Genomic DNA, 25187 nt, shown 5'->3' on the forward strand with positions numbered 1-25187 from the left:
AAACTTATGTGGCTAAAGAGGAGAGAATCGAAGCCCGTTCAGATAGTGACCGTTGGTGGTAGTTTAACTCCCCTCCGGCCGTGGCAGCGGATCCGTTTGAATTTTGAAAATTAAAATCAGCAAAAACAGCGTAACCGGCGAACGAGCAAAAGCTGCAAAACTGAAGATTACTTTAGTAAGTGACGTCAAGGAAGTCCGGATCTGGAAAACACGAGAAAACAACTGGAGCCAAGCGTGAAATAGAATTGGTGGAGAGAGATGTAATTAATTGTACGCGTGATCAGCTTTTTCTTCGTTTCTTGCTGGGTTGCCTTTGCTTATATTTCCGAAGGGAGACTCATTTTTTCTAAGTGCGCGCACCCACCTGCGGAATTTTCTCTACTTACTCTATTTTTCTTTTCTTCTTTTGAGAAGATCTCACTTTCCTTTCTTTTTTTAATTCTTCTTTTCTTTTATTTTGGAAGGGGTGACATTTTGAGATATATTTCAAAAACAATAAGCAGATGTTCACTCGCAGATAGATTTTTTTTTTTGGCATTGAAATTAAAGAGCCTTTGTTTCTTTAGGACAAACTTTTGCATCATCATGAGTTGGTTTAAGCCATACTTGTTAAATTGCTTTAACGTGAAATAAAAAAAGGTAATAAAAAGTTGCCCACACTCTTTGGTGGAAGATGACCGATACGAATGCTGACATGGTCCCGATTCAAGTTTCGTTTTCGTTTCTTAAAAAGCAAAATACTTTTTAAAATCATTTTAAAGGTGCTATGGGACATTAAACACAATGTCAAAGGCCTAACGTCAAATATCAACTGGACAAATTCTTGGCGAGGAGGAAATATTAAAAAGCGAAGGTACAAAAGAAGGCACTGGCAAGAAAGCCAAAAAGGTCGAGGGACGAAACAGCGGAAAGAGAAAAGGACGAGCTAATAGAAAGATTGTGTGTGTGGGGGAGACGATGGAGAGGAGCACCCCAGTGAGGAAGTCTTACACCTCTACCGCCGATCTCCTCACATGGTCCGAGACGCCGTTGCCGGATCCGGCCGGCGACGGCTCGACTCCGGCTGGCTCCCGTTCCGCTTCCCGTCCCCACATGGTCCTTCCTCCATTCCTTTTTTTTTTTCTTTTTTTCTTTTTTTTACCGTCCATCATCCGAGCGAATGAATCAGCTAGGGTTTACGGGTAGTCCATTTCTTGGAGTTTCTGATCTTTTATTTACCTTTTGTTGTTTCTTTTTTGTGATATAGCCATCGGGAGGAGTCGCTAAGGTGATATTTGGCGGGCAGGTGACTCCCGAAGAGGCTGAAAGCTTGTTAAACAGGTTGGATCTGGGTATCTCTTTGAGCTGACGGCGTGTTCTTCTTGTTATTTCTTGACAAGTTTTTGTAGAAAAGGTTTCTGTTTCGATTGTTTCCCCGATTTGCGTCAAAGAAGCTTTGCTGCATTGTGAGCTGCTTGAGTTGCTATTTTTCCACTTTTTGGTAAAAAAAAAGTTCTCGGACTTTTGTAGATCAATGTTCTCTTCATGATTGAAACTACGCCTTTTCCTTAGCCTTCCTCATGTTTCATAAATGCAGCTTCTATTTTGGCCTTTTCCTGTTTCTGTTTCTTTCCTTTTTCAAGGGACATCGCTCATGCGAAGAAGCATTTTGTATGACGCTGATATTCTGTAATCTGGAAATAACAAATTTGTTCATGTTTTCTAAGCTTACCTTTTTTTTTTTCTTTTTTGAGTTGGTCGACCAGCCTAGACATGCGCCAGGCTATGCCGCTTCCCAAACTTTTGCTTGGAAGCAACAGTGCTTCTGGTGGTGCTTTATATATGGTAGATAGTTAGCGTTTTGCATGCTTATTCGAAAGCTCAATAAGTGGCGTTCAGCTTGCAGTTGACTGAGTGGTAACCAACTTGGGACACTTCCTTAGCAGGTTGAACTATTCCATAGGTTGCCTATGCCGATGGAAGTAGTATTTGAATTTTGGATTCTTTCCTAGTTCAGATGTTTTTAACCAGGTTTATGGCAGACCAATCCACTTTAAGACATGCGGTAATTTCACTTTCGAGCTTACTTTGTGGTATTTTGTGAAAAATTCATGTAGATATTTTGTAACTTTATTGCATACTGCGACCTTACTTTGTGAAATACTATTAGGAAGCTGGTTGACACTAGATGAGTGGTTTAACTTAAGTCAAAGTTAATTGGTGAACTGTTGTTGTTGAGCATGCGGTAAGTTCACCATTTACCCTTTCGCTTCTTTTCATGGTCTGCTCAGGAAACCATGTTCAGGTTCAAAACTGAAGGAGATGACTGGAAGTGGAATCTTTTCTGCTGAAAAGGATCTGCCAGAATCAGGAAACAATTCTGTAAATTCTAGTAATAAAACAGGTTTACGACTCTATCAGGTACATGATTGTTTCGGTATTATGCTGCCTGCAGTGGAAATTTCTTTTTGTTGTTTATTTACCTGGTGTGTTTGTGTGGATCTTACACGCAACATCTGCTTTCCTGGAAATAAATATTGGTCCTGCTTTCCTTATCAGAGTTTTTCTTTTTTTTTATTAATGCCTTTGTCTCCCTTTGACCCCTTATGTTTTGTCTAACATATCCATTAGCACCAAGATTGCACTTCTCGTAGCAAGGGATATCTATCTATACATTATGCTAATTAACTTGAATTTTTCACATTTTTGTATGAGATGTGCTTCAGCGCAATCTTGTCCCACGTGTGACCTTGTCCCTCAAATATTCATAGGGAAAGAAAAAAAAATTTTCTGTCTGGGTTGCGACTTGGTCATATAGGTAAAACATAGTCATACAGGTAATTGGGTTCCGGTAGAGAGATTAAGGCCTGAGTTAGAGACCTGCTTAGATTTCCCCGTTCGGTGAAATTACATCTTTAGAAAAGTTGCTGTCCTTTTGGTCCACTTTGGTAAGATACACAAGTTCTCAATCATGATAATTCTGACAAGTACAATGAAGAAAATAGATACATCTTGTATCTTTCTTGTAAATTGCACAGGGGAGATTCATAGTCTGTACTGCATGCTTTTGTGGTCACAACATCCCTTTTGCCATGCTTGATTGTTTCTATGTCCCCTCATTTGAGTCATCGCTCACCATGTTATAGTAAGAGTATCTTAGCCATTATTATTTTCATAAAGAACAATTTAATGGTTCCTATTATTATTATTGTTGTTGTTATTATTTGGTTGTTACTATTATATCATTATTGTTGTTGTTGTTGTTATTTGGTTGTTACTATTATATCATTATTGTTATTGTTGTATTATTGTTGATTGTTTCATTGTTTCATTTTTGTGTTATTGAACTTGGGATGACCTTTGCAGTTACTTTTTAACCAATTTTGAATGTCAATATTTCAAACATGAAGAGACCCTTAGTGTAGCCTGAAAATCAGTAGAAGTATTTATCTTTATTTTACTAATGCAAAACAGTGTATGCATTTTTCAGCAAGCTGTCAACTCAATCAGCCAGATCTCATTTAGTGCTGATGGAAGTGTGTCTCCCAAGAAGCCAACATCTCTTACTGAGGTGGCAAAGCAAAGGGAACTTAGCGGGACTTTAGAGACCGAGTCCGATGCTAAGAAGAAGCAACTGTCTGATGCGAAAACACGAGAATTGAGTGGACATGACATTTTTGGACCGCCCTCACAGATCCCACCCAGACCATTGGCTGCACGTTCTCTAGGTCTGAAGGAAACCAATGACATCCCTGAACCAGCTCCAAGACATCTCCGAACTTCTGTTAAAGTATCAAATGTGAGTGTTTTTGTTGATTGTGCCATTATTGTGGTTAACCATTTTGTGAAAATCGTGCTACTCATTTAAATGCTTGATTAGCCAATGTTAAAGGTATAAATATTGATCCCAAAGATGGCATCATAGCACACGGAAGTCTAACACCTTCTTTTTGCGCAGCTACGTGCAGCTTCCATAATTTCCAATATTGTGCATTATTTTGTTTGAAACAGTAACATGTGACTGAAGGGCAATGAAACCGAGAATGAAACTTATTCGTGGACTCTTTCAGCCTGCAGGAGGTCACACCAATTTTATGTTTACTGAAGAGAATGTAGTGAAGACGACTAAAAAAATTCACAATCAGAAAGCAGCAGAGTTGACAGGAAATAACATTTTCAAAGGGGAAGACGCCCCTCCATCTGCTGAGAAGCCACTTAGTTCAGCTAAACTGAGGGAAATGAGTGGAAATGATATATTTGCCGATGGAAAAGCAGCTTCCAGAGAGCACTTCGGTGGTGTCCGCAAGCCCCCAGGTGGTGAGAGCAGCATTGCCTTGGTTTGAGTTGGTAAATCAGCTATCCACGTCAATAGTTTGATGCAAGATCACATATAGATCGACTGGCTTCTACACGCTCTAGCTTTTGATGTTCTGGACAGGTTGTGTGTGTGTGGCTTCTACACACTCTAGCTTTAGATTCATGCTTGCGCAGATATTGGTCCTTTTCTAGTTAGATTACCTCTGACGGTCGTCTGTAAAACTGCGGACTACTCTAACTGTTTATGAACTGGCATCGCCTTCATGGATAACTTAATTGGAAAGAATATGCTTATTCTGTGGAGAACCATCGTGACGGCATTGTTATTCTTTTGCCAGGCACGGAGTTGTAAGTGGGAGGTATCGAGAAGACCTAATAAAGCCTGACAGTGACCATTATTAATGGAAGCCAAAGCCTCTTCATTTTCAAGATATATTTAGGTTTTTAATAAATACGTGTATTGGAGTTCGAACGGAGTCTTTAACTCATCGAAGACTTCATTCTGATTGGAGCATGATGAAGGAAAACGTGCGTACCAGCGATACTATGACACTGACTAGTGCTTAATTGATGCTCGGGTCTCCCCCAACTCAGTAATTATACTTCAAACCTATTTCTATCTAAATTTTGATTAAAATTAGCTGCTAAATCATTCTCCTTGACCTTCTGCTTCTATCCTGAAACCTGGTTCAATTCTACTCTGAAAACGTTAGCCACATATTGAGGTCATGCAGTCGATGAACGTTACGTAAGAAAGATACGGTATAGCCGTCTTCACAAGGCTGTGCAAGTCATTTTATATTCTTATATAACGTTTGTGTCCACAATCAAATAGAAAAACCATAGGAAAACCCCTTCTTTTCGACAATACGATATGGCTAGATTCGACTTGGCATACATCTAAACGCTTCCAACAATGCACCCTCCCGTCTTTCGGTCCTTTGACATCTTCGACATCAGTAGGCCATCATTGATGACCTTTGGTAATAATCATTACCTCCGCCTTGCAAGCTCCATTTTCGGCCACAGTGACCAATAAGAGAGCAAAGACGTTCCAAGGTCAGCATGGCCGTTGGTGTATTTAATTTTACACCAACTCCGGTGGTCGATCGGCCTGAATGTGGAAAAACACCAGGATAGCAAAATCTACAAATATGGCATGGTGTGGCAAAGCAAATATCAACGGTATCTGGTCACCAAAGATAGAGCAAACGGATGCAAAGTTTATGTAAGCCAAAAATCAACGTGTAGCCCAAGCAAGAAAAACTCTTCAGCCTGTGAGGGCGATAGTGGTTTAGCATAACATGCCAGATAAATTTTACAAATACATTGCAAGCAAAGTAAACCATCAGTAACCAACACTCCCCCCACATTTAGAATGGCATGGTCCCAGTAATCGCCGTTAGCTCTTGCCAAGCTTATAATCTTTATTCACATGGCTCGCCTTACTTGGCAAACTCTATGACCCATCAAATAATCCAGTATGTACATGCACCATTGCAGGACCATGCGCATTGAGTTGTGAATTAATATTCCCTTCCTTTGAACTGCAATTCCTGCCAGTAGCGCCAAACACAATAACATAAAAATTAGACAAAATCTAAATTGACCAAAATTAAAATTGATTAATAAGAAGGTTATGGATGCAGATGGCATGCAACTGCTTAACCAATCCACGGATAAGATTCTGGACTCAAGTCAAAATGCAAGACAACATATGCCAGTGTTGGATAGCATCCAGTGGATCAATGAACGCTTAGTGGCACAGAGATATTACGGACGATCCAATTACTTCCCTCGTTCATCAAGGATGTAGTATATCAAAGAGATCCCCCATACAGATTTTACCAAAAATGTATTCACATATATAACATATTTTTATAGACCAAAACATAATTAACATCGTATCATTTTTTCATGCAAAATAGAACCAAAGGAACTAAAGAAAATGGCAATGTGTTTGGGAAGATGAGAAACCTGTGAGAAACATAGACTACAAATAAATAATTTCCACAAATGCCATGGTGAGCAATAAATAAAAGGAATAACATATCAAGAAATATGACTTACAGGAGAATAAGCGGGCATATACAAAAATTGCCTAGGTTGACCCATAAACATCTGCTGCCCATACTGACATAAGAGAAACAAAAAACTTAGAATTAAAAACTAATAGCATGAGAGGCATGTTTATAATTTGGAAACAGCTTAAGCTTAAAAGAAATACAGTAGCAGTATCAGAATTGATCACATACCATAGGTCCATTTGTATAATAACCTTGAGGAGCTGGCATAGATGCAGCCTGTGGATTATATACAAGAGGCTGATGTCCACCAAAGGAGGGAGTGACCTGTAAAACATGATAATCGTACAGCTTATCTGGAATATGAAAACCACAAATATAGATAAAATAGATAAAAGCATAAAAAATACATATATAATGTAAGGGATTCATAAATCCCTTCTTTTCTGACATTCTGGAACCACCAAACTTCCACAATTAGTTGATTTTTGTGCCAATCACATTTATTTTCATGTCACTTTGTCAATGGCAAGTAATGACATCATCATACTTTAAAAAATTAGAAAAAGAAAAGACAGATCTTGAATAGATTTATGTTAATGTGAGAGCTACACCAACTTAGCCCCATAAGTATCAGGATTTTAGAAGGCAGATATTAACAAGCCATAGTCCTCTTTAATAAAAGACTTTCAAAGACATATGATAATTATGGTAGGTATAGAGAGTATAAGGAAAAAAGGCAAAAACAGAAGGCTGACAAGAGCCAAAAGTAACTGAAGAAGGTTCTCAAAACATACAAAGCATAGGATAAAAGTGTAACAAAATGAGTAAACGGCTAGGCACCAAAGCTACATTTCAGTCTTTTACGTTATCATAAAACGAATATGGCCTCCAAGGGCTCTAAGCACCTGTGAGATAGGGTGGGTTAAGACATACTCAGTTGAAGGATGTTGAGATTTTGGTACCCGGTTGTGTGCTCCTTTGCCACAAGGCACAAGCACTGGGAAACTTTTCCAGTAGAGGTAGTGAAAGGTTTTGCAGTTTACACACATGGGGGTAGTTGTCCCTAAAGTCAATTGAAAAAGGCCTTGTATTCAAAATGACACGAAATAACAAGTCAACCTGAAATTTTGTTCATTACAATAAAAAAAAGCAGAACAAAAAACAGGAGGTAGATGCATAGACACAGAAAAAAAAATAAACAAATCAAAAGATTACCCCTAGGCCCATTGATGCACCATGGACATGTGGAACAGTAGATACATTAGCAGACAAGTAAAAAGAGCTTTCAAATGGAGCTTGAGGTCTCAAGGGAGTGAGAGATGGGGTGAAGCTCTTTGCGTTTGGATTCAGCTTAAATTCCTGTACAAAGGACACAAGAATAAGCAAATATGAGGTTCCTAGTGGTAGGTTAAGCAAAGGGTCTCAACATGTCCAAGAGATAAAGAAAGAACAACTGCAAACGACAACAGAGTAAAAGAAAAAAAATATCCATTACTTTAGCATGAGGGTTCAATGTCGATTTTTCTGAAGCTAAAGATCCCACTGATGAGCTTGGAGACAGCGTAGGACCACTTGAAAGAGAGGCGGATGCCAGAGAATCAGAAGTGGATGCTGTTGAACAGCCAGGTTTAGCCTGATCATTTCCAGCTTGAACAAACAGGTTCACCTTTCCAGTTGCTGCAGAATCTGAAATGCGATCTGAAATTTCAAAATAGTATGAGAAATCATAACTATCACTAAACCATGTTAGCATATGTGAGGAAGAAAGTGGAACGTGTGAAGCAGCAATTCGTGCTAAATGAAAGCTTACCAGAGTTCGGCTTTTTTGTATTTTGCAAAGTCTGTAACTCTAACTCACCTGATCATATGTAAAATAACATACTTTCAGCTAACATTGAACCACTCATCTTCACAGACTTGGCAATATATAAGCATTTAAAAAGGCCAGGACAAGTAAATAGTTCATCTTATCTTTGCTGATGTCTATATATATCTATATATAAAGTGAGTAACATAGGGACTGGATTATGGGATCAACTTGATTGGTGGTTTGCAAAACGTCAAGTCTGCAAAACGTCAAGTCTAGGGTTAACTTTTCAAAAAGGTGGAGAACGCCTTCTACTTTAATTTTAGAACATAAACTTTGGTTGCATTGACTTGTAAAACGTTAATCAAAAAGGTTAATTTTTCAAAAAGGTGGAGACCTTGCAATTTGGAGAAAAAACATATCTTGTGAAACATTAATCAACAACATCATATGGCTCATAAATTAGTCTACGTAGCCAGCATATTTATCTGGTCCACATATTCCATGACCCTATGTCGGAACTAGGCATGAGGACTACGTGAATTGATATATGAGTTGTCCAATCAACTTCATTGATTCTTCACAAGGCATCATACGTGAAGTTACATTTTCATAATTAAAATACAAGACATCGTCTACCTTTTGAAAAAAGTAACTTTACACTTAGCACCTTATGAAGCCATAAATCGAATAGAATAGATGAATCATAATCGACTCACATAATCCACATATATGTGTCTATGTGTGTGCATAGGGTTTATTAATTTGTAAATACAGGTCACAACTTAGTCAACTAGTCCATGGGTGCAGGGTGCCGGTGCGGCACATCCGTACCGGTGCAGCAAGAGTGTGTATGTATAGTTGTTTCTTAGCTTAATCTATCTTTTTTTTTACTTTATTATTATAAATAAAGAAAAAGAGGGAGAGAGAAGAAAAGAAAAGGGGGGGAAAATTTTGAAAGGGAATAGGATAGGGTGTCGTTGGGGTACAAGTCGGAGCCACACCCATGTCCGTTCCCACTCCTGCATCACATCGACACGGGTGCTACTCCTTCTGACATGGTGGCCTACCTGACTATGTGCCATAGACTAGTGGCCTGGGTTTAACAACGAAGTCCTATATTTAAGATTTGGAAAAAGTATGATAGCCATACACATTCAGTAAATTTTTAATTGAGTTGTCATAGTTGATACCAAATTGAATTACATTTAAGTTGTCAAAATTGGAACTGAGTACATGTTTATCAAGGCCCTTAAAGAGTAATCAGGACTAGCTGTGGATAATCAGTTGTGGTTGGTGAACTAAATCAAAATCAATTAGAAAAAGGAAACACAACCAAGAATACAAAGCATATGTATGTATCAATATATATATAGATACAAACCATATATATATACATATACACACACACACACACACACGCGTGCATGCAAACACAAAATCAAATATATGTTAAAATAGACATTTCCTTTTATCAGACCCAGATCCAAAACGTGTGTGTTTTAATCTGTCACTTATTAATGGCATATGTTGTGATTTTCTGATTGTGTTATTATGCTTTAGCCATTAGTGTATTTCCATTGCTCTTAATATTCAGATTAGGAGCAGGAGGGGATGCCTATCAGGAATGATCAAAAGATCTACTTTGCCTCTTTCAATTTGAAGAAATTGAATATGTTCATCTACTTTGTTTCATTTCTGTTCGCCCAGATTCTCTTTCAATACTCTGTTTCTTTTTTTTCTCGTTGGACACTACTTCTGCTTGTCTTCAAAGCTCCTTCTTTCCGTCTTATTTCTGTTTGTGGGCCATACATCTCCCTCTATGTGTCTTATTACCCTTGTTGTTATTTTCTACGGAGACGTTAGACAGCCAAAGTTCGATAAATATGGCCTTTAACCCTATTCAACACAACAGAACAAAACACATTGAAATTGATCAACATTTTGTTCGTTAGAAGGTTGAATTAAAAGAGATAGAACCTTGCCATGTGAAGACAGAAGATTAAGCATCAGATTTATTCACAAAAGGTCTGACCGGGTGCCAATTCTAGTTATTGAAGAGCAAGTTGTACATGGTCAAACCAAAGACCATGTACAACTTGAGGGCTATGTCACATAAGCGCAGGGTGCGGGTGCGGGTGCGGATACAGCAATTTTCAAAAAATTTTAAGTGTGGATGAGGCGATGTATTATATATATGTGTATGTATATATGTATATAAATCATTTGTTACATAATTATTTAATTGTTTAGCAGTCTTCTTTATCTATAATTATATATAAACTTTTTGCATTATAGATGGTTTAGTTATGTGCGCATTTTGAAATGGTCAGTTTTGACCCGGTTCGACTGATGACTGAACCGGATGTGCTATGTCAGAAAAGCAACAGCACCCGCGTCGACACGTGTGCTGCAGCCATTTAGAAGCACCCATGTGGCATAGCTTGAGGGAGGGTGTTAAAATAGACGTGTTTTGGATCCGACCCACATCCAAATTGAGTTTGTTTTAATCCATCACTTATTAATGGCATATGTTGTAATTTTCTGATTGTGTTATTATGTTTTAATCATTAGTGTATTTTCATTGTTCTTAATATAAGATTGCATAATCTAACTGTGGTGAAAAACAACCTGTGGCTCCCACCAGAATTCTGTCAATATACACGTTCAATGCAGAAAGACTTTCAGTACCTGACCTTGCATAGGCCACTGCAAGTACAGACTCGCAGAAAATAGAGAAAAAGAGAGAATACACAAAAAATGGGGAGGGGGAATGGAGCAGCAGCTCTAAACTCCTCAACCATAATTTTCTATTATATAGTATATATCTTTTTTTATATGAACATAAACGTCTATGAAATATCAAACAACTAACTGTATTATAAGTATACTTGTGTTTGTATCTAGATAAAACTTATCCAAATCCAAACGTATTTTACATAATCACATCTTATCACCCTCACTCAAGTCATACATGGTCACCAAGTACAGACAACTTGTCTTTCTTGCCAAATGAGGCATGGCTCAATCTTTGTATTCAACCTTTCGTCAAAGTGTTTGATCTATCTCAAGGTGTTTCATGTGACTGTGAATCAGTCTGTGATGCATAGGATTGAATGTAGTGTCAAAAATGCTCTGATTGTCACACAACTCTAAGGTCAGGAAACTTTTCCCAAATCGCCTATAGCAATTCCTGTTGTGAAGGACCTAAGTTCATTTTTTGTACTTCATCTTGTCATAGCCTTTTTGTTTTTAACTATTCCATCATACGAGGCTATGCCCAGCGCATGTGCAATAACCATAAGTCAAATCTCCTCCCATCTACATCTCCTGTGCAGTCTACATATGTTAGCAGACCACATTTTCCAATACACAAGTCCATGGCCCTTTTTTATTATCTCAAATTCTGTTCATAACATTAACATGGCTTGTCCTTGGCACATTTATAAATTAGGACACTTGATCAACAAAATAAACAATGTCTGGCCTGGCAAATGATACTGAAGTTTCCAGCAATTCCATATTGTCTGGTCTGAGTCATCATTCAGGTCGCCATCTTTACATGTTTAACCTTTAATGTAATGCATTAGGGGTATTTATAGATTTATAATTTGTCACTTCTGCCCTGATCAATAGATCAAAAGTGTACGTACTTAAGAGTCAAAGTGTCTCCTTGTCAGTCTATTTCAACCCCAAACAAGTATTTCAATTTTTCACAATCTTTCATTTAGAAGTTTGCATGAATAAGTTTTCCATCGTATATGATGTCTGAACTTTCCCATAATGTAGTTATATTCCACTCTTTGAAGATCAAAACAAAAATCACTTGGGAAACCACAACTTAATTTTGAGATAACACTCAAACCAAGAATAAGATGTTTGCTTCAGTCCATAGAGAGACTCTTAATTTTGCAAAGCCCATGTGTTGAGGTCCTCCGAAGCATATCCATGATGTTGCTCCATGTACACTTCTTCTTTCATGTCTCCATGTACGAAGGAATTTTTCACATTTAATTGACTCAGTTTCCAACCATGATCAACCGCCAAAGTAATTACGTGAATCGTTCTCACCTTGACTATGAGACTAAAAGTCTCAGCATAGTCATGCCCACACTATTGTGTAAAACCTCCTGTCACAAGTCATGTCTTGTACTTTCAATGCTTCCATCAAGTTTATATTCAATCCTATGAGCCCACTTGAATCCTACATCTTTTTCCTAAGGTTTAACACATCATCTGCCAGGTCTAACATTCATGAGGAGCCTCTATTTCCTACGTATCATATAGGTTTGAACCTATACGATACACGATACACTTGCATATCGTAGGCGTATCACCCGTATCATGCGATATGGGACTCCGTATCGGAGCCGTATCATATGATATAGCCGATATACCCCTATATCGTACGATACGGGGATCAAATGAATTTTCGTTTTTTTTTTTTTACAAAAGAACTTGTCACTCCCTCTTTCTAAACATGTCTAAAAGTTGTGAGAGGTGTAAGTTATTCTAGTTTTTCTACAAAAATTGCCCATTTATGTGATAAATCATTGATTTAGGGAGAACTCGCTGGTGGAGAAGAAGGTTTACTCATGGCCCCATGGGGACGATGGGACCTTGAGTGATGATAATAATGATATATTATATGTTTTGAACTTGTATTGTAATAAAAAAAACCCTTTAAAGTTTAAACATTAAACATGTGATAGACGCTTATCATGTTATTATGAATTTCTTATTTCTTATTTCTTATTTCTAAATGTGTTGTTAATATGTTATGGCTATGAATGATGTGACAAGTTTTTTATATAGAACACATTTGGTTTGAAACTTTCTTTGTTTTTCCTGATTTTACCAATTTTTTCTCTATTTTTTCTATTTTTTAAAATTTTATGAATTAAAAAATTAATTTACGATACGCTATGCTATGTGTACAATACGTTACGATTCACTGTATAGGATGGCCCGATTGATACACATTACGATGCACGTTTTTCAACATTGCTTCTACCTATTTACAAGACCTAATAGCTTGATTGAAGTTGAAGGACACATAATAAATAATTGAAAATTTATAAAAAAAAATCCATAACTTATTAACCGTTGGATTGGATGAGGAATCTGCCTCATCTCCTTATAGGTTGACTTATCCAATCTCCTATATTATTTAAAGTATGATCATTTTATCTTTGAAGATAAACTTGATTAGAAAATTAATGTACCTTCTCAAGCCTAGTGAAGCAATTGTAGTTTTCTTACAACTCTCTTAGAGTTGTAGAACTGGCAAGATGACCTATGCCTGATCTATACTAATTGACAATTTTGCGATAAACCTCAATGTTCCTAACTCCAATATCTTTTTTTGAAAACTGCTGCACCAGCACCTAAATTTTTGCCAAAATCAACGTTATGCACAGCCAAGCCCCCACCTGACACCCTCTTAGGTCAGATGGGACCCGGGTCCCATTTCGGGACCCAGAACTGCCCACCTGACCTGGGAAACCATATATATATACTGTTTGATGCCTTTTGAGTCATTCCTTGGGCTCCCAGGCCCGAGCCTCATCCACTCCCCGAAGCCACACACAACAGTTTGAGCTCAGTGTACCCATGAACTCTAAGTTGCACACTTGCCTATATCCAAATACACGATCCCTAAACTACCGAGACCACAATCAGATCCCAATGGTACCCCCAACTCAACTTGACCCAGTCCACATCCACACCTAAATTTTTTGAAAAATTGTCGCATCCGCACACGCACCAGCACCCATGTGACATAGATCCTGCTATTGAAAAATCAAAATAAAAGAAATCAGAAAATTCAGAAAAAAGGCTTGAAGTCCTCGTGTTCGCCATATCAAGTCAATGGACAAAACACGTGAACAACAGGCATGCATAGAAGAGAGGCTAGTTCAAATGGAAAAATCGAGCTAAGAAAACCTCAGTCGGATGAATCGAACCTTAGCAACATTAACCAAGAGACTGGACGACGTCGATGGCTGATTCAATGCATCGAAGAATAAGGAAAAACCACCAGCCGACCTCAAATAGCAAGGGGAAGAACTTGAACAAAGATCTCACGTAAAGAATGTGAGCAGGACGTAGTGGTGCGGCAGCCATTTGGTTTCCAAGTTCACCAGCCGTCGTTGGTTTTAAGGAATTTTACATGACCTCCACCAAATGGCCCCACTCTCATCGACAACGTCGCTGAATACCCACTCTGCCATCGACAGTCACCAAGGCACCCCAATCCCTTTTTCTTGCCGATCATTATTCATGTCATTGTTTCCACTAATGAGACTGCCGATTTTGGCCATCTCCCGCCACATTCTCTGTTGTCCACCCACCGCAAACTCAGCCCACTGTCAACAATGGTCATGGAAAGCATCCCTAAACCTTCGGAGCAACTTCAAGCCCCTCTGCCAGTTGAGTTGGGAGCACAATAAGGGGTGGTAGGAACCACCACTCACGCCTTGGCTACGGCAGACGACCATTGCCGAGAAGGACTCTATCCCTGAAGCAACTTGACTAGGGCATGTCGATGGCGCCTTGGCCACCGCCTCCCACAACAGGGATCATCAGGGGAGGTGGACCAAATGTCCATGTGCCCTAACGCACAGCGTCAGGCCCATGCGCGACACCCTCTCGGGTCGGGATGGGACCTAGGTCCCAACCAGCCCGGATTCGAAAGGGGGATGTTTTACATACAATGGCTGATAAGAGAAAGGCAATTTCAAGTGCTTCTATGCTGGCAATTCTAGTAGCAGTGTCAATATTGGTACAATTGAAAGCACATATCAATCTCAACCACTATGAAGACATGTATCAAAAAGAGAAAAAGCTTCTGGTGGCGGAGGCAATAGCAATTTGAATGTAATTTCTATTGTGGATGATTCATTGGTTCATATACACATGGTAAAGCACATTTACTACAAATTTGTAGTCCAGGAATTAGAACATGCCAAAAGGTTAACAGACAATGAGAGAATTGAAAAAAGAACAAGAAGCGGTTGAATTGAAGAAAAATTCAGGAAAATCAAGTGAATTTTCTATTCTTTTGACTATTGCACAAAGTGACGAGATGTGGAAAAAGGGAAAAATGGGCTTGGAAAGTAATAAAACAATAGAAGGATCATTCAAAAATATGAGTAGAACAAAAATGAATAAAAGAATAACTAGATTCTTTCATGCAAGTTTAATTCCATTTAATTTAGCAAGAAGCCCTTATTAGAAATATGTAGTTACATCATGGCTAATTGCAATATAGTTGGTTATGTGCCTCCTAGTTCAAAGAAAACTAAGAACACTACCTGCATATGAGAAAGCAATTGTTGAGAACTTGTTAGAGAAGAAAAAATTTGCATGGAATGAACATAGGGTATCTATCATTTTTAATGGGTAGACAAATATACAAAGACGATCATTAATAAATTTTATAGTTTATTCACTTAGGGCTTGTTTGAATAGGTGGAACTAAATACCTAGGCATCAAAATGCTGTGTATTTAATACCAAGTACATCATTATGGAAGTTTTGTACCACCTTCCATATGTCCCATTTTGTTGATGGACTAGAACTTTTGTTCTAGGTATTTTAGTTCTATGTTTGTCTATGATGGAACTAAAATACCACTTCAAACTGAGAAGAGATGCAAGAAAGGGGAAGGAGATGGAGACTAATGGTCCGAAAATGCTCCAGCATTAAAGTTCCACCTAGGTATTAAATTTCCATATTTCCCCCCATACTCCTGGAACTAAAGTTCTGTTTGTTTTATGTGGAACTTCTTAGAAAATTTGAACCAAAGTTTCATATATACATACAATTCCACCTATTCAAACAGGCCCTTAATGGTCCAATTTTTCTAAAGTGTGTTGATGCATCTGAGAAATATAAATATACAAAATATTTAAAAACATTGTTCATAGAAGTAATCAAACTATCAAAGAAGTTGGTGAAGATAATGTAGTGCAGATTATTACTGATAATGTGTTAGTTTGCAATCATGCATGTACGAATTTATCAAGTAACCCTAAATATAGTCATATTTTCTAAACACCTTGTGTAGTACTTAGCTTAAATATTGCATTGAAGAGTATCTGCAACCCCTCAAAAGAAGACTCAAAAGCATATAATCTATGTTCATGGATTGAAGCAATGTTGTAAAAAGCATATCGTAAGCCGTATCGGTCTGGTTTTAAGATACGTTGTATCATAAAATATCGTAACGTATCATAGCCGTATCGTTTTTTTTAATAAATCAGAAAAAATAGGAAAAAATTCAAAAAATTCATAAAAAATCAGTAAAAAAACAAGAATAATATGTTCTTCATAAAAAACACATAGTTTTCTAAGTCATAAGGTCCATAAGTTTATGAGATACCACATCAAAAAACAAGTTTTAGATGTTATGTATTACATCACAAGATGGTAATGAAATTGTGAAAATGTTCAATGTCAATACATATAAAAATGAAAGCACTCGACTCTCATTCATAATCTTCATCACATTCATTCTCATCCTCATCTCCATGTTCTTCATTTTTTTCTTACGATTTAAAAAAACCTCTTTCCTCCAAACGAGAATCAGCCACCCACGCACAAATTGATGGTTTAATCGATGATTTCATTTTGAAAATCGATGATTTAACAATGGAAATCGATAATTTCCCTCCACGGTGGCACAATCTCTAGGTTAAAAATGAAGAAGGGCTGGGCTTTTATAAAAAAAAAAACCTCGAAAAGGGGGATACCAGCACCCATTTTTTGAAATCAGCCCGTATCGTACGATACGGGCGTGTATCATATCGTATTTTGTAAAAAATATGTATTGTATCGTACGTATCAGCCCCGTATCGTACGTATCGTACAACACTGGATTGAAGTACTTGAGCATGATGTTAAAAGTATCAGAAATTTTATTGTAAGTCATTATCATGCTCTGTCTATATTTAATAAACATTCTCATTTGAGGTTGTTAAAGGTTGTTGAGACGTGCTTCGCTTCTTTATTGTGATGTTGAAAAGATTGAAGCAAGTTAAGAGTGCAAGGACGTTGATGGTAACTGACGATGATTGGAAATTTTACCATAGTGTGATGATGACAAGGCTCAAGCAATTAAAAAGTGCTTTTAAAATTATAAATGGTGGGACAAAGTCACATATTTCCTTCAAGTTACAGAGCTTATATGAAAGATGATAAGAGAGGTTGATAATGTGGGATATCATGATTGAAAGAATTTAAAGTATAAACATGAAAAAATGATGTAGCACGTGATGACTCAAATTTCTTCAATCTTGTGCATGAAGTTCATGTAAAAAGATGGAACAAAATAAATACTCTTTTGCATTGCATGGCACACTCTAAATCCCAAATATTACTCACAAAAATGTTGGAAAGGAGGGTCATGTCCCTTCGAGATACAGAAATATCAAAGCACAGGTTGCTATGCTTGGAAAGACTGTATAATAATCATCATAGGTTGAAGATGGTAAATAGTGAGTTTGGGAATTTTTGAATGGAAACTTTGATTCACTGGTAGCTCTTATAGCAAGGGAGGATGAAGATCCTCTAAACTGGTGGGTAACTTATCATTCAGAACTTTAGAGACACCAAATCTCCAATGTTTTGCATTGAAATTATTTCACTAGCCTGCCACATCATCATGTTGTGAAAGCAACTGGAGCACATATGCTCAAACTCACAACATCAAGAGAAACAAACTGACCAGCAAAAAAGCAGAGGATCTAGTTTATATTCACTCCAACCTGCAATCGATATCTCAAAGTTATAATGCTTACATATATCTTTTTATTTAAATCTTTGATATGCATAAATCATATTCAATAATTGTTTACTTGTTTTCTAATTAAATATTAAGTTAACTCATATTGCAGTGCAGCTCTAGAACATCTAAGTATGAGGATGTAAATCCAAAGGAGCCTGACTTTGATGAAGAACATGACTTGAATACTTCTAATATGGACTTTGTGGAGCCAGTAATTCCTCCTAATTTGGATGATATTGATGAACTAGTTCAATGATAACACATTTGTTGCAAACTGGATTATGAATTGGAACTTCACATTTGTTTATTTTGTTCAATGTTATATCAATGTATCCAATTTCGATGAGATCAAACTTGAATTGATGAATCATGACTGAAATGGTAAATGATATATATATATATATATATATATATATATATTCTGTCATGCCCCCGTACCCATATTTTCTAAAGTTGTTGCACCCGTAGCCATGTGACTTAGGCCCACACTCATACCCAAACCTGCACTTGTACCCATGTGACATAAGACAAAACCCTGACTCTGCTTGAGGAGCGATATTACTGGACCAAGACGCAGAAAAATGTAGTCAAGTTTGTCAACAATTGTCAAGCCTACCAGATAGCTAAGGCCCAGCTTCAGAACAATGGTCTGTACACTCCCTTACCTATCCCAGATAGGCCTTACGACCATGTCTCCATGGATGTCATTGTAGGGCTTCCTGGGACTCTGTAGTTTTAATTCCATCATGGTTGTTGTCGATCGATTTTCAAAATGGCCGTTTCCACTCCCTACAAGCCTACCACTGATGTTTTGTTAGTCATGCCATACTACTTTATGGATATTACCTGTTTTGATGGTCTACCACGTAGCATCACCTTTGATCGCAACACACTTCATGAGTCATTTTCAGAAATAATTGTGGGTATTGCCTAAGTCCAAGTTGCAGCTTAGCAGTGCATAAGTGCATACCACCTTTAGACTGACAGTGAAATGGTAGTAGTCAACTGCACCCAAGGGAACCTACTTTATGTCTAGTTGGTGATCATGTCAACACTTGGGATTTAATATTGTCCTACGACGAGTTTCCCTATAAGTTTATAACAGTTCTGTAAACGTTTCATTGGAAAGTCTCCCTTCTAGATGGTTTATGGATGTTCACATGCTCATGTGGATGACCAGACTCTTGTGTTTCCTCCTGTTGGTGCAGACCCCAAGCCTTAGAAGTTGTCGTGTACATGTGTAGTATATATCTGCAAGTCGAACAAAAACTACAAGACAACTATGGGTCCTTCAAGCCCTATGTTGACCAAAGTAGGCGATAGATTACTTTAGGAGAGCTTGTCTAGGTATACTTACGTCTAGAGCGTTTCCTTGTTGGCACTTATCATAAGTTGCGCCCTCGTAAGTATGGCCCTTAACGAATCCTACAGCTTTTAAGAAAAAAAAGAAAAAAAAAGGTCTATCTCCTAAAGCTCCCCGAGGATTGACACATTTCACTCATCTTTAATGTAGCTGATTTATATCCCCATCATGATGCCACTAACTCATCAGAAACTGAGCCAGTAGAAGCTACAAATATGCAGGGTGCTTCCTCATGGACATCGGGCCCACAGTCAGCATTGTGTGCAGATAGTGAGATCAAGGCCAAAGCTCCCCGAGGATTGACACATTTCACTCATCTTTAATGTAGCTGATTTATATCCCCATCATGATGCCACTAACTCATCAGACACTGAGCAGCCAGTAGAAGCTACAAATATACAGGGTGCTTCCTCTTGGACATCGGGCCCACAGCCAGCATTGCGAGTAAGATAGTGAGATCGAGGCCAAGGATTCTATAGTATGCTCGTCTCAACAAAGAGAAGCTAATCTACATACATACTCAAAGCGGGTCAACAGTGGCTCGTCTCATTGTTGTTCATCTTCTGCCAATTTGAGAACACATCTTCATCAAAAGTTGAAGTCTTTAACCTATGTCACATGAAATCTTCAAAAAAAGGGTCGCACCCATCTCGACACGATGCTGGAGCTAGTGCTTGTGCTGATATAGGTGCTGCTCCAACACGCACCCCAACCACACCCTCTTGTTTGCATGTTCAAAATATTTTCTATTCTTTTTTTTTATCTCCCTTTCTTTCTTTATGTACAGTAATAAAAATTTTAAAAAAAAGGACACTAAGATAAGAAATAAGCTTCAAATTTTATATATATATATATATATATATATATATACCCTCACTGCACCCAATTTTTTTGGGATGTGCCATGCCGGCACTCACTCCCCGCACTCATGTCTTTAACTCGTAGAGATCGATGCAGTGTGGTTTAGAGATAGATCAGATCCCAGATTCTGATCCAGTTAGGCTTTAGATTTGGTTTATTTAGACATTGATGTTGTATTTGAGTTTGGATCATTTTATTTATTAGACTTAAGATCCAATTCGGATCTAACAATCAGGCCTCTTTTCTTTTGTTTAGGGAGAATGGATTATCAGAAAAAACTCTAATTTCCTTCTGTTATTGAATCCCCCTCTTCTTCTCAATGCTTTCCCTTTCATTCTTTTCTTCTTGTTGTTTGCCCCGCAAGATTAGAGCGAAGAACTCTAATCAGTGCATCAGTCACCTAGCTCACTCACGAGGGCCGTCTGACCCGTTCGTTGAAGGAAAAACAAGAAGACAAAGGTGTGAACTAATACTAGATGATAAAAATGTCCATCACCTTTTTTTTCTTGTTTTTTTCTCTCAACCGTCCATCAAGATGGATCAGATAGCGCTCATTAGTGAGCTAGGTGACTTTAGATAGCCAAAATCACAATTCAATTTTCCGATATATAATACATATATACATGGGAAAAGGTTAAAAGTAAAAAATTGCTATTTATAAACTATAAGCTAAGCCTCTTATTCTTTGTCACATGGGTACTGCTTTAAAGGCAGCAAACACATACCGGTCAAGTACGACACTGGTACTGGCACTGTCCCAGGTAGTTCTTAGGTACTGGTCAAACAGTACCAGATACGGTCAACGTACCTAGGACCATATCTGTCCGATTTAGGACTCGATCAAAGTTGACCGAGTCCTTTCCTATCCAAAATTTAGGATTTCAGTTTTGTTCTTTACACCATTTACACTCAAGAAACACATATAGAGCTGCATTTTCATATTTTGTTCAATAGTTTCTTTTTTAGAAAATATAAATTTTGAATCATGAATGTGTTATTACGCTTGAATTCTTATTTTATGTTATATAGTCGTACCCCCACACCCAAGTTTTCTTAAAATAGTCCGAACCAGTACCCATACCGGCACCCGTACCTATGTGACATAGCTCTTATTTTAATAAACGATAACCATAAAAGTATAAGGTAAAAAGTCAAAAGAAACCTTTGCAAAATGGATCTCTTTCTAAAAATAATAACGAAAAGGAGGTTTAAAAACAAAAAAAAAATATCATATAGAAACCCGAACTCAGCATAACCCCATCGTGTATCTTTTGCTCCAGCCAGGTATGTCTTTACTCATTCCCTCCTTGAGGGTTGCAGTACCCACAGGTATATCTGCATCATGTTGATACCAGTGTTGCACTCAAAGTGGCACACCCATGTATAGGTAAGATTCTTCTTATAGATGTACATATTTCCTCATTGCTCCCCCTTAGCAGAATCTTTCATCAGGGATTCTTAACATATAGAGAAGATAGAGTAAATTCGAGAGAAGAATTTACATCATCAACAACTTTAGAAACAGAAATAATATTCCTTTTGATATTAGGAGCAAGTAAAACATTGGACAAAAAGAGAAGAACCAATGCAGAAATGCAGATCTATAGAAGTAACTAGGTTGCTCAGTTTGAACCACTTCATTCCTACTACAATGCTACAATTTTGTGTATATGTGCATGGCTGTGCGCACTCATATGCCATGATCCTATTACACACAATGTAGGAATTCATGCCCCAAAGGACCCAAGACAAAAGGATTTCTACTCACCTTCCAGCTTTAAAGGCTGACTAACCTCATAAGCCTGTAAGAAGCAACATCAGATGTAAGTGAAGGTAATCAAAATGATTACAGTCATTACACAGAATTACCTTAAAAACTAGGAAGCATAAAAAGGAAAGAAAAAGAGCAGGTGCAATCAAATAATGTTTATTTACTAAATTTAGTTCGCATTTGAACTAGTTAGAGAAACATGTATGGGTTATGACTATTTAGAAAAACATGGATGTTTTATGTATGCAGTTTATCTAGACATAAATCATAGGACACGAACAGCCTTGGTCCAAGAAGTTAGGTCCAGAGTTGTAACACAAAGCAAGTAACCCAATGCCACCTTACTCTGATTAGATTCAAAATCATTACCGCCATAACAATCAAATAACTGATAAGACTTGCTAGATTTGGAACCAGATATGTTCCAGATCCACATACAGCTTGTTTCATTGTGATATGAGCATGTTTATATGCATATGTAACAAAGGACATTATCGACCCATGCAGTTTCACATGTACCGCTACTTAAAAGAATAGAAGTATGTCACACCGCTTGAGTTGTTGGCATTGTGACTTTTGGCTCCCCTACATCTCTTCTATTTTTCTTGAAGGAATATTTTATGGCCGAAAATCAGATCCAGTTCATAAAAATATAAGATGGTATCAAAACATAGGTTGTGGCTTCTTCCACAAAGTATATCCAAGGAGATCTTTGACGAGATCCCCAAGTCCAAAATCACTTGTTTCTTCTTCCTTATTTCATTCCTCTTTGCCACTTCTTTCTTTCTTTCTTCTTCTTCTTCTTCTTCTTCTTCTTCGTCTTCTTCTTCTTCTGTTAACCTTCTGTTTCCCCCTCATGAGATCTGCAGCAAACTAATCTCAATTTGCTGTCAGCTTCTTCCTTTCAATTTGACTGTTGTGTTTTATCAAAATCCCAGCTTCTTCAATATTCAAATGTGAGTTTTACAAAAGCCTTAATTTTCTTTGTTCTTTCCTAGTTCTTAACTCCTTTATTCTTTGCAGAAAAAGCCCAAGTTGATACACATTTTATTCACTTTGGGTTAAAACATCTTGAGCTCACAAACCAGCACTTAAGTTGTCAAAATCAGAAGTAAAAAACAGCTCCTTCAAAACCTTAACATATTAAGACAGTTTAATATTAAACAAAGGGTGGAAAACAAGGAAATTGAGCCTCTATGTTGGCTCTGAAAATAAAGTAGCTGATTTATTCATAAGGGGTCAACAAAGCTGCATTTTGCGTATTTAAGGAAGAACAAATTCTGCATGGTACAAGATCCTGTACAACTTAAGAGAGGCTAGTAAGATGTGTTGGATTTGGATTCAAATCTAATCCAGAATCATGTGCAGTTTATTCCATTTTAACAGGGCTTGCTTCTAGTATGTTTATGTAATAAAGGGTATTATTGACCCACATAATTTCATAAACAACCCTACTTAAAAAGAATAATGGGGTAGACTTTTAGCTCCCCACAAATCTTTAGTGGTGAAAAACCATCTCATTCATCAAAATCTAACAACTACATGGGTATCTTCCAAGAAAGAATGTGCCGTACAAAGTTTCTTCCTGTGAACTCTTTAAACAAACTTTTCTCGAAAGGCTGGCCATTGGTCTGATTCTCAGCAACCCTAATCAACATGAAAGAGAATAAGCATGTCAAGTGTTTGCATTTATCAAAGCATGGGGACAAACACAGAAGGGCTGCAGATTTTAGAAATAAATCACAAGAAATAAACCTGATTGCACCCTCTGTTGCTGCAGCACTGAACACAGATTTAGGAAGTGGTTCACCACTATGACTAATCGAGCAAGATAAATGAATGCCCTTGTCAGATGGGAAGGGGACGGATGACTCAGGCTGTTAATGTTGAGAGAGAAACAGGTCAGACACTAAATTTTCAGATCACCAAATTCCTAACCAAGAAATTCAAAAGAAAAATACAAAAGGATACATGTATGCAGGGCATAAAACAAAAGAACTGATTGATGCCATAGAAGAAACTCAAACTCTGCAACTGTCTCAGATTCATTAGGAACAGTTTATTAATCATAATAACACCAAATGAGCATCTGTAATGAAACATTTTTCCGCGACAACTTATGTATTTTTTGGTTCGGTTCATTGGGAAATGGGAAAAACCCACCCAAAGGTACCTATGATTATTATCCATGTTAGAACAATTCTGAAACCAAATGTTCCTTTAGGATCATTAATATTTCGTGTTGGACCTGGACAGCTGGACCTATCCCAACCAGAACCAGTAGGCACAGGAAGAACCAAAAAATGAGGATCACCAGTCAACTGTTGTAATAATTTCAGGACGCATCCACAAATGCTTTCTCGAAATTTTCTACATATGCACTTTCTTCTGAAATCAAAGGGGTTCAGGGTCATTTCCTACACTGCAAGGACAATATTTAACATAAAAAGTTCCACTTTACTAGGTGCTAATGGGCCTATTCCACACATAGTCCATCACTGATATTACCAGTATATTTCAAAGATGATGAATACAATTTTGAGTGATCGACTTTTTGGATTAAACAATGGTTACGAAAATACCATGACATTTTCAGCTACTTTTACTTTTGTATTTTGCTTTGATGTTTTCCCTTTTCTTGCTTAGAATTGCTATATGTTAAAACAATTATAAATTTATAACTATATGTTAAACGACAACAACTACAATCAATTCCCAAACTTCTAGAGTTTATTTTACGCATCCTAGGGTGCATAGAAGCTTTACATGGTCAACAGTGGTAATAAGGGACAAACGTCACCTTCCCCATCAAACAGATTCTGAGACAACAACTAATGCTAGTTAATCATTTTCCATTCAGCTTCTTAATCACTCCTGTGCAACAACAGAAATATATTAAAATGTTTGGCAAGAAATACCAGAAGCAGGAGAAAGATGATACTCTGAAGAATATGGGAGTAAGATGATTAGTGACTGGAGGCAATGTCTCCCTAATTAGAGGTGTGTAGTGTGTACGCTTCCCCAAGGCAACAAGATGCAATAAGAAAATATATGCAGAGATTTGGAAAGAAATAAGGAAAGTAGGAGAAAACAGATAGTCTGCAAAGTATAGGAGTAAGATCATTAACGAATGTAGGTCAGGCCTGTATAATTTGAAGTAGGTGTATATGTCTCCTTAAAGCAAAAGGATCTGCTTATTCAGACGTGGGCAGTTATAAGACTTCTGCTTCACCAATTGCAGGAATGAGATCTTTCTTTGTATCTGTAGGTAT

General features: G+C 37.5%; 2 protein-coding genes across 6 annotated transcripts in view; one reads left to right on the forward strand and one right to left on the reverse strand.

Moving 5' to 3' along the window:
- Positions 1–866: 866 nt before the first annotated feature.
- LOC116263178 (uncharacterized) lies at positions 867–4602 on the forward strand. Its single transcript, XM_031642803.2, has 5 exons — positions 867–1095; positions 1247–1320; positions 2271–2400; positions 3470–3778; positions 4050–4602. Exons 1-5 carry the CDS (start codon positions 958–960, stop codon positions 4320–4322), a joined length of 924 nt encoding a protein of 307 aa, XP_031498663.1. The 5' UTR covers positions 867–957; the 3' UTR covers positions 4323–4602.
- Positions 4603–5499: 897 nt separating this feature from the next.
- LOC116262828 (polyadenylate-binding protein-interacting protein 3-like) overlaps positions 5500–25187 on the reverse strand; it is a 28511-nt gene continuing 8823 nt past the window's right edge. For 3 of the 5 annotated variants that reach the window (XM_031642342.2, XM_031642341.2, XM_031642339.2), the window contains 9 exons: positions 23671–23792; positions 23490–23562; positions 21913–21946; positions 8134–8181; positions 7819–8021; positions 7539–7682; positions 6552–6647; positions 6367–6429; positions 5500–5852 (listed from right to left, as the gene is read on the reverse strand). In XM_031642342.2, the coding sequence (XP_031498202.1) occupies positions 5823–5852; positions 6367–6429; positions 6552–6647; positions 7539–7682; positions 7819–8021; positions 8134–8181; positions 21913–21946; positions 23490–23562; positions 23671–23792 (813 nt within the window). In that variant the 3' untranslated portion in view covers positions 5500–5822. The remainder of the gene's footprint in view (positions 5853–6366; positions 6430–6551; positions 6648–7538; positions 7683–7818; positions 8022–8133; positions 8182–21912; positions 21947–23489; positions 23563–23670; positions 23793–25187) is intronic. The other 2 variants (XM_031642344.2, XM_031642343.2) reach the window with 2 other exon arrangements.

Source organism: Nymphaea colorata, chromosome 10 (assembly GCF_008831285.2).
Source record: "Nymphaea colorata isolate Beijing-Zhang1983 chromosome 10, ASM883128v2, whole genome shotgun sequence".
NCBI classification, from domain to species: Eukaryota; Viridiplantae; Streptophyta; class Magnoliopsida; order Nymphaeales; family Nymphaeaceae; genus Nymphaea; species Nymphaea colorata.